The sequence below is a fragment of the Oncorhynchus kisutch genome, linkage group LG22 (assembly GCF_002021735.2).
Source record: "Oncorhynchus kisutch isolate 150728-3 linkage group LG22, Okis_V2, whole genome shotgun sequence".
NCBI classification, from domain to species: Eukaryota; Metazoa; Chordata; class Actinopteri; order Salmoniformes; family Salmonidae; genus Oncorhynchus; species Oncorhynchus kisutch.
The window spans coordinates 38,293,344-38,304,339 of record NC_034195.2 but is presented as its reverse complement, the minus strand read 5'-3'; the positions used below and the strand labels follow the sequence as shown (position 1 = coordinate 38,304,339).

General features: G+C 41.5%; 1 protein-coding gene across 1 annotated transcript in view; it reads right to left on the bottom strand.

The window, feature by feature from the left end:
* Positions 1-10,996, bottom strand: part of LOC109866996 (neural-cadherin-like) — a 73,759-nt gene that overhangs the window by 24,746 nt on the left and 38,017 nt on the right. The window contains exon 16 of the mRNA XM_031801436.1: positions 7,229-7,372. Within this exon, the coding sequence (XP_031657296.1) occupies positions 7,229-7,372 (144 nt within the window). The remainder of the gene's footprint in view (positions 1-7,228; positions 7,373-10,996) is intronic.

Sequence of the window (10,996 nt, the reverse complement as noted above, 5' to 3'; positions counted from 1 at the left end):
CATCTCAAGACATCAGTCGGGAAGTTAAAGCTTGGTCGCAAATGGGTCTTCCAAATGGACAATGACCCAAAGCATACTTCCAAAGTTGTGGCATAAAGGTTTAAGGACAACAAAGTCAAGGTATTGGAGTGGCCATCACAAAGCCCTGACCCCAATCCTATAGAACATTTGTGGGCAGAACTGAAAAAGTGTTTGAGAGCAAGAAGGCCTATCAACCTGACTCAGTTCCACCAGCTCTGTCAGGAGGAATGGGACAAAATTCACCCAACTTATTGTGGGAAGCTTATGGAAGGCTACCCGAAACGTTTGACCCAAGTTAAACAATTTAAAGGCAATGCTACCAAATACTAATTGAGTGTATGTAAACTTCTGACCCACTGGGAATGTGATGAAAGAAATAAAAGCTGAAATAAATGAACATCTATGAACATTTGAACATCTTGGCCATGTTCTGTTATAATCTCCACCCGGCACAGACAAAAGAGGACTGGCCACCCCTCATAGCCTGGTTCCTCTCTAGGTTTCTTCCTAGGTTCTGGCCTTTCTAGGGAGTTTTTCCTAGCCACTGTGCTTCTACACCTGCATTGCTTGCTGTTTGAGGTTTTAGGCTGTGTTTCTGTACAGCACTTTGAGATATCAGCTAAGAAGGACTTTATAAATAAATTTGATTTAAATTCCTTGGCGTCCACATCACCACCATTCTACCTTTCTACCTACCTAAATCATTCTCTCTACTATTATTCTGGCATTTCACATTCTTAAAATAAAGTGGTGATCCTAACTGACTTAAGACAGGGAATTTTTACAAGGATTAAATGTCAGGAATTGTGAAAAACTGAGTATAAATGTATTTGGCTAAGGTGTTTGTAAACTTCCGACTTCAACTGTATATACAGTACCAGTCAAAAGTTTGGACAAGGGGTTTTCTTCATTTTTTAACATTTTCAACATTGTAGAATAATAGTGAAGACATCAACACTATGACATAGCACATATGGAATCATTTAGTAAGCAAAGAAATATATATTTTAGATTCTTCAAAGTAGCCACCCTTTGCCTTGATGACAGCCTTGCGCACTCTCGGCATTCTCTTAACCAGCTTCACCTGGAATGCTTTTCCAGCAGTCTTGAAGGAGTTCCCACATATGCTGAGCACATGTTGGGTGCTTTTCCTTCACTCTGCTGTCCAACTCATCCCAAACAATCTGAAATTAGTTGAGGTTAGGTGATTTTGGGGGCCAGGTCATCTGATGCAGCTCTCCATCACTCTCCTTCTTGGTCAAATAGCCATTACACAGTTTAGAGGTGTGTTGGGTCATTGTCCTGTTGAAAAACAAATGATAGTCCTACTAAGAGCAACCCAGATGGAATGGTGTATCACTGCAGAATGCTGTGGTAGCCATGCTGGTTAAGTATGCCTTGAATTCTAAATAAATCACTGACAGAGTCACCAGCAAAGCACCCCCACACCATCTCACCGCCTCCTCCATGCTTCACGGTGGAAACCACACATGCGGAGATCATCCATTCACCTACTCTGCATCTCACAAAAACACAGCGGTTGGAACCAAAAATCACAAAATTGGACTCATCAGACCAAAGGACAGATTTCCACCAGTCTAATGTCCATTGCTCATGTTTCTTATACCAAGCAAGTCTCTTCTTATTATTGGTGTCCTTTAATAGTGGTTTCTTTGCAGCAATTTGATGATGATCCTGATTCACGCAGCCTCTGAACAGTTGGTGTTGAGATGCTGCTGTTACTGGAACTCAGTGAAGCATTTATTTGGGCTGCAATTTCTGAGGCTGGTAATTAATTTATCCTCTGGAGCAGAGATAACTCTGGGTCTTCATTTCCTGTGGTGGTCCTAATGAGAGCCAGTGTTATTTCATAGTGTTGATGTCTTCACTGTTATTCTACAATGTAGAAAATAGTTTTAAAAAATAAAGAAAACCCCTGGTTGTGTCTAAACTTTTGACTGGTACTGTATATCCATTGATTCTTGAAGAATATAACTTATAAATGCCTCATGAGCTTAGTTCAACTGTCACAATCCATGCAAACCCAAAATGTAATCTTGTTTTACTCCAATGTTTGTAATCATTGTAAATGTAAACAAACACTTTATAGCTTCATAACATGGTTAAAACAATAATTTTCATATCATGGATGGTCAGTCCTTGCATCCATACTGTAGCTCTGTCTACTAATCTGAGAATGGTTATATTTCTCCAGTCCCACCCCTCAGATTTGAACCATAACAGTGGTGGGGCGCCCATTTTGTTATTGTTACATTTGTAGATTTGCCCTTTAAACAGCTGCATATTATCAAGATATCAAAGTGTCACGAACAAAAGGTAAACAATTGACCTATAGCAAATGCAGCATATGACAAAATTTCCCAAACAGCATGCCCAACGAAAGAAAGGCACCCTTTGTGAAAAATACCTGTTTTTTATTAGTTTTCTTAAATATTTTTCAGATTTGCACTCTCAAAATCACACTTTCTAAAGATTTTTTTTTTTTTTTATTGAAATTTGATGTTCTAAGTTCACAATAATGCTTAAACCACGTCATGGAACCATTTGGAGGTCTGGGAAAATTGAGCATTTTTGTATATATATTCTATATATTCTTATTTTTTTTTTCTCAATCAGATTTGTTGGACCTGGCTCCTCAGTGGGTGGGTCTGTGTCCACCCAGGCCCACCTATGCCTACGCCCCTGATGCAAACAGGGCATGATGACTGAATTGTGCATCACAAAAAGCCTACAGCACCAACCAAGACTTATGATCATACATCCTCGGATGGGGCCACAGTGTCTCCTGACCCCTCCTGTCTCAGCCTCCAGTATTTATGCTGCAGTAGTTTATGTGTCGGGGGGCTGGGGTCAGTTTGTTATATCTGGAGTACTTCTCCTGTCCTATTCGGTGTCCTGTGTGAATCTAAGTGTGCGTTCTCTAATTCTCTCCTTCTCTCTTTCTTTCTCTCTCTCGGAGGACCTGAGCCCTAGGACCATGCCCCAGGACTACCTGACATGATGACTCCTTGCTGTCCCCAGTCCACCTGGCCATGCTGCTGTTCCAGTTTCAACTGACCTGAGCCCTAGGACCATGCCCCAGGACTACCTGACATGATGACTCCTTGCTGTCCCCAGTCCACCTGGCCATGCTGCTGCTCCAGTTTCAACTTCCACCTGACTGTGCTGCTGCTCCAGTTTCAACTGTTCTGCCTTATTATTATTCGACCATGCTGGTCATTTATGAACATTTGAACATCTTGGCCATGTTCTGTTATAATCTCCACCCGGCACAGCCAGAAGAGGACTGGCCACCCCACATAGCCTGGTTCCTCTCTAGGTTTCTTCCTAGGTTGGCCTTTCTAGGGAGTTTTTCCTAGCCACCGTGCTTCTACACCTGCATTGCTTGCTGTTTGGGGTTTTAGGCTGGGTTTCTGTACAGCACTTTGAGATATCAGCTGATGTACGAAGGGCTATATAAATAAATTTGATTTGATTTGATTTGATTTTCAATACCTGGTTTACATACCCATTGTTGCCTTAGTTAGCATTTACTGGTAGATATCATGAGTTGAAACATCTTTCCTACCTACCCTGCAGGCTACCGATGTCATTCTTCTGTGAGCTGCTCCATACCAAAACCAGTTGAGAGCTGTGTGCTCTTGCTGCCTGCAGATGATAGTCAGTTGAAACTAGGCTGTGTGCGGTGTGCATGTGAATATATTTCACATGGTTTGCAATTGTGTAGGCTGCTTTGTGCATGATTTCTATGTTGTACTACATAATTGATAAGTCATAAACCTCCACTACACTACTTTGATAACCAATTAGTGGGGATTAAGTGACTACAAGCAATGCCCGTAAAAAAATAGGGTATAGGGTTTATACCTGCGTATAGCCTCCACTATGCCACTAGCACTGTGTTTTATAAAAAGTGCACTTTCTGAAATGAGTGCGCTTGTATTACCATTGCTGTCCTTTCAGCATCACGAACCTGTCACACACTGAAGGCCTAGGTCCAATAGGTTTGCCACTGAAGGCCTAGGTCCAATAGGTTTGCCACTGAAGTCCTAGGTCCAATAGGTTCGCCACTCAAAGGCCTAGGTCCAATAGGTTTGCCACTGCGTAAACATGTCTATACTAGATATAAAGACTGCAGGTATTAATGTTTCAAGAAAGAATTGTATATACAGTGCCTTGCGAAAGTATTCGGCCCCCTTGAACTTTGCGACCTTTTGCCACATTTCAGGCTTCAAACATAAAGATATAAAACTGTCTTTTTTTGTGAAGAATCAACAACAAGTGGGACACAATCATGAAGTGGAACGACATTTATTGTATATTTCAAACTTTTTTAACAAATCAAAAACTGAAAAATTGGGCGTGCAAAATTATTCAACCCCCTTAAGTTAATACTTTGTAGCGCCACCTTTTGCTGCGATTACAGCTGTAAGTCGCTTGGGGTATGTCTCTATCAGTTTTGCACATCGAGAGACTGAAATTTTTTCCCATTCCTCCTTGCAAAACAGCTCGAGCTCAGTGAGGTTGGATGGAGAGCATTTGTGAACAGCAGTTTTCAGTTCTTTCCACAGATTCTCGATTGGATTCAGGTCTGGACTTTGACTTGGCCATTCTAACACCTGGATATGTTTATTTTTGAACCATTCCATTGTAGATTTTGCTTTATGTTTTGGATCATTGTCTTGTTGGAAGACAAATCTCCGTCCCAGTCTCAGGTCTTTTGCAGACTCCATCAGGGTTTCTTCCAGAATGGTCCTGTATTTGGCTCCATCCATCTTCCCATCAATTTTAACCATCTTCCCTGTCCCTGCTGAAGAAAAGCAGGCCCAAACCATGATGCTGCCACCACCATGTTTGACAGTGGGGATGGTGTGTTCAGGGTGATGAGCTGTGTTGCTTTTACGCCAAACATAACGTTTTGCATTGTTGCCAAAAAGTTCAATTTTGGTTTCATCTGACCAGAGCACCTTCTTCCACATGTTTGGTGTGTCTCCCAGGTGGCTTGTGGCAAACTTTAAACAACACTTTTTATGGATATCTTTAAGAAATGGCTTTCTTCTTGCCACTCTTCCATAAAGGACAGATTTGTGCAATATACGACTGATTGTTGTCCTATGGACAGAGTCTCCCACCTCAGCTGTAGATCTCTGCAGTTCATCCAGAGTGATCATGGGCCTCTTGGCTGCATCTCCGATCAGTCTTCTCCTTGTATGAGCTGAAAGTTTAGAGGGATGGCCAGGTCTTGGTAGATTTGCAGTGGTCTGATACTCCTTCCATTTCAATATTATCGCTTGCACAGTGCTCCTTGGGATGTTTAAAGCTTGGGAAATCTTTTTGTATCCAAATCCGGCTTTAAACTTCTTCACAGCAGTATCTCGGACATGCCTGGTGTGTTCCTTGTTCTTCATGATGCTCTCTGCGCTTTTAACGGACCTCTGAGACTATCACAGTGCAGGTGCATTTATACGGAGACTTGATTACACACAGGTGGATTGTATTTATCATCATTAGTCATTTAGGTCAACATTGGATCATTCAGAGATCCTCACTGAACTTCTGGAGAGAGTTTGCTGCACTGAAAGTAAAGGGGCTGAATAATTTTGCACGCCCAATTTTTCAGTTTTTGATTTGTTAAAAAAGTTTGAAATATTCCATAAATGACGTTCCACTTCATGATTGTGTCCCACTTGTTGTTGATTCTTCACAAAAAAATACAGTTTTATATCTTTATGTTTGAAGCCTGAAATGTGGCAAAAGGTCGCAAAGTTCAAGGGGGCCGAATACTTTCGCAAGGCACTGTATTTGGCCTGGCAAAGCGGTTTTATGCGCTTACTGAATGGAAGTTGATAATTACACGTTTTTTACTCCGCTGGTCTCGGGTGGTCTCTGGAAGAAATGACGAGTCCTCACTGTCCGAGACCGAGTCAAGACCAAGTACAAATGTATCTGACACTGAGACAAGACCAAGACACTCAAAATGTGGTCTTGAGACCAGACTCGAGACAGGTTGAGTACTACAGTATAGCACTTTTCATGTAGCCTACTTTTGGCCAGCTAACCACCGATCAAGCAACATTATGGACTAAACGTTCAAATCCTGTTGCTGACAGATTATTTTGCTGGAACAATATAGGTCAAATTAAGATCCTACATCTGTATGTCACTATGAGGGTTGAGAAATCAATGAGGAAGTAGGTCTCCAGTGTGTGTCCATGGAGACCGTCCTGTGGGCTAATTTAGCCAGATAAAATAGTCCTATGGATATTTCATGACTCCCCTTTAAACCAGTCTGTTGTGTTAAAGGAGTTACAAACCCAATGAAAATACTAGTCTAATCTCTGCTATTAACATAAATCAGCAGACAAAGTGCTCCCTCAGGGCTTTCCTATAAGCTTCTACTGCAGTTGAGCCCATGTGTGGATAAAAAAAAGACAGGTTGGGTTTAGGCTCCTTTAAATGCTGGGGGCTGGTGTTGTCTGGTTGTTCATCTTGGCTTGGTTGCAGCTAGTGCTAAATAGGCTACCCTATAAACTAAGCAGCACCAACCCCTGCTTGCGATAAATACTTGATTAACAACCCAAAACATAGCTGGTATTACACAGAGTGTTGCCGCTGTACAGGGGATAAACTGGTTTATCACACCAAATCCCACCCACCTACTGTACTGTGCAGGAGAAGTGTGTCTGTCTTTCTAGAACATATGTAGTGTTGCATTACTTGACTATTAAATGGCTGCGTCTTAATGTAGCATGGTGCTCAGCTTATCTCGTCTCAGCATGATTCCAGCAGAGCTACATCCAGATGGGGAGATGGCACTTGTGGTGTGTCATTTTGGAACATTTTAACCCTTCACTGCCCACATTGTCTCTAAAACTAGACGAGTCTAGGTTTGGGAAAAATGTAATTCTGTGATTAACAGTTACCTCTGCCCAAAGTCTAATGTCTTACCAATGACAGTTTTGGCCCTGCACAGAATGTGAAAAATGTACTTTTCCCTCAAGTTTCTCATGAAATGTTATAACTGTGCCAGGTTACCTGCCTCACTGGCTTAACATGCACTCCTGAGAAAAAATAAATGTTACACATTCACTAATTGCACTGCCATTAGTGCAAAAGTGCCATCACTGGTGGAAATTATTGGGCTTCACTGCTCTCTCGCATTTCTTCCTCATCCTTCCTTCCATACCTTCATCTTCGTCATTAGCACTGACAGTGACAACAGCCAGGCCAACATCTGCATCCTCGTCAACCCCAACTTCATAGAGGCGCTGAGCAAAGACGGGTTTGTTATCGTTCACGTCGCTGATGAAAACCCGCACATATGCTGTGTCTGCAAGAAGAATGGCAAGCAAGAGAGAGATTAAACACCATACAGCTACAACTCGCTCTGTCATCCTCCTCTCTCTCATCTCATCCTTACACTTCTCTTTCCATCTCTTCCAATCCCTCTTTTCATCAGAGGATGTTGTCAGTCAGTGTGAGCCAATGACACTCTTGTGGGGAGCGAAGCACTTAACCTAATGTAATGTGCCTCACTTGACATGCAAATCAGAAATAATGTTATTGTCAACAATGTGTTCGGGATTACAGAAATTATTCAACCAGGGTAGATGGTTCACTGTTTTAGCCAGGTAACATTTTGGCAGCAAAAAACTTCCTTGGGAACAGACTTTTCTGAAATAAAAAAAAGTTGAAGAACCAATCCACTTCTCTTCTGGGATGGCAAGTGTTTACATCTCTGTCTGTCTGGTTCCCTTTTCACACCATTCCTTGTTTTTAACTCGTACATAGATATATTTAGCTAAATACATTTTGTGACGTGTTTGGCAGATGTGATAGGCTCAGTAGGTAGGAACATGGCCATGTACTGCTATTTTTCTGTCTGCATTCCCCTGCACTCTCTCTCTCCCTCCCTCCTTCCGGGGGTAAACCCGACAGTCAGGTAGTATTTACTAAGGAGATGAGCCCTTCTGCTGGTGCAGATATGTGGTAGAAGACAGCGCTAACACAGCGCTAAGGTTCATTTGGAAATGCTAAGCAGCCCCCTCACATCCCCTAAAGAGAAGGCTTTGCTGTTCACCCTTACCCCTAATACCTTCTCCGCAAACATTTGTTAAAAACCCCTCACCCATAACGCAAACCTTCTTATAACATTACCTGCGATACCAAAACAGAATGCATTCTGTCATCATGTAGGACCAAGACAAACAGAAATTCTGATTTCTGAACAGTCAATTGAGAAATTCAAAAATATTTTGTAAAACGATGTACCACAACGCTCACAACGTTTTTTTCTATAGGGAAGAGACAAGAGGCTGTCTGATTACGCTTGTTCTCGCAGGAGGCAAATGAATAGAATGCACTAGGCAATTCTTGTCTATGTAAAACAATGTGCATAGTGCAAGAATTCATTTTTAGTTTTGATTGATTTACGTTTTTTCCAGATGAGGGATGAGAAGAGAATCCTCCAGCCCATTGGGTATCTCACTATCCCCCCATGTGCCATGTCTTGAAATATGCAGAGAGACAGATTAAAAGTATGTTACATTGTAATACTTCTGACAGCCAATTTTCTGGCTCTGCCCAAAACTTCTAGACCTTATAGCATTCCCAGAAAGCATAGATTATTAAGTCATATATTCATTTTACACATAAGACATGGCTCTGCCGTTGTGCTGCAGAATTTGTGGATTTTGTCTCTTGTGTACTAAATTCAATATATTAGTTTACTCTGGATTAAGTGTACATTTTAGTTAACTGTAATTTCATTAGGTATGCTTCAACTTTCCCTCCATCTTGTTCAAATTGGTCTGCCATGTAGTACACTTCTGTCTATAGCTAACATGAGCTGCTCAGTATGTGTGGGTAATCCTTTCTACCGTTGCATTTCTGAAAGGTATCACTAACAACAGCAAATGTGTTGCTAAGGCGCTCCACCTTCTGGAGGATCAAGTTTTGAAATCAGTGGATTACCCAGTGGAAGCAAAGTATGATCGCTAAGGAGATGTAGAAAATTCATGCGTATGATTGCAAATGCGTATGGAGTCGAAAAGAGAACACAGAAGGCTGTGTTGAATTAAACACCTGTCTACGGATTACAACATTAAACTAAGGGCAACCATGGCATCTGTGACAGGGAGGGAAAAGCGTTCGAAACGTGTATACGGTAAGAGAGTCTAGCTAGATATTATATTATGCATTTCTAATTTTGTCAGAAAGTCCATTTCATTGCAAGTTAAAGCGTACTGTTAAGTAGCTAGCTAACCTTAGCTGGCTGGCTCGCTAGCTAACGTTATGTGTATGATCTGTGTAGTAATATTATTCGTATCTCAGAGCCATTTGCATTGCTAGTTATAGCCTAATGTTAGCTAGCTAGCTAACATTGAACCTAGTAGTTGGTTAGCTTTAGCTACTGTATGTGTACATTCATGCAGGGTAGTAACGTTATGAGTTGGGATTATGGTTAATTGTTTAGCTAGTTACATGTCTAAACAGAAGACTCCACTATGCAAGTAACCATTTCACGGTACCGTTTACACCTTCTGTATCCTTCTGTATCCTGTGCATGTAACAAATAAACTTAGATTTTATTTGATATAGTTTGTGTTTATCAGAGATGTGAAGAACAACATGACCTGCACCAATGTCAAATTAGGATATAACGTTAGGCCAATGACACAGTGTCCAAGTTCTAAAATTCTCAGGTAGAACACCCTGCTTTTGTATCACAGCCGGCCATGACTGGGAGACCCATGAGGCGACGCACAATTGGGCCAGCGTCATCCACGATAGGCAAGGGTTTGGCCGGACGGGATGACCTTGTCCCAACGCGCTCTAGCGACTCCTTGTGGTGGTCCGGGCGCCTGCAAGCTGACTTCCGTCACCAGTTATACAGTGTTTCCTCCAACACATTGGTGCGGCTGGGTTCCGGGTTAAGCGAGCAGAGTGTCAAGAAGCAGTGTGGCTTGACAGGGTCGTGTTTCGGAGGACGCATGGCTCTCAACCTTCACCTCTCCCGAGTCCATATGGGAGTTGCAGCGATAGGACAAAACTGTAACTACCAATTGGATATCATGAAATTGGGGAGAAAAAGGGGGAAAAGTACAAAATAAAATAATATACACTACCGTTCAAAAGTTTGGGATCATTTAGAAATGTCCCTGTTTTTGAAAGAAAAGCATTTTTTTGTCCATTAAAATAACATCAAATCGATCAGAAAGACAGTGTAGACATTGTTAATGTTGTAAATGACTATTGTAGCTGGAAACGGCTTTTATGGAATATCTACGTAGGCGTACAGAGGCCCATTATCAGCAACCATCACTCCTGTGTTCCAATGGCACGTTGTGTTAGTAAATCCATGTTTATCATTGTAAAAGGTTCTTTGATCATTAGAAAACCCTTTTGCAATTATGTTAGCACAGCTGAAAACTGTTGTGCTGATTAATGAAGCAATAAAACTGGCCTTCTTTAGACTAGTTGAGTATCTGGAGCATCAGCATTAGTGGGTTCAATTACAGGCTCAAAATGTCCAGAAACAAAGAACTTTCTTCTGAAACTTGTCAGTCTATTCTTGTTCTGACAAATGAAGGCTATATATCATGATTATTAGAAAGCAAATTACAGACTCCTCTTTAAATTTGTGTATTCCTCCAAAGCTCAGTTGTCCTGAGTCTGCACAACTCTGCCGGGACTTAGGATCAAGGGAGACACTCAAGTGTATTAGTACTATATCTCTTGACACAATGAAGATTTAGAAGCCATGATTATTTTCATCAATCTGCATACTGTACCCTATTCCAACTAAACTACTGAAAGAGCTGCTTCCTGTGCTTGGCCCTCCTATGTTGAACATAATAAACGGCTCTCTATCCACCGGATGTGTACCAAACTCACTAAAAGTGGCAGTAATAAAGCCTCTCTTGAAAAAGCTAAATATTGACTCAGAATATCT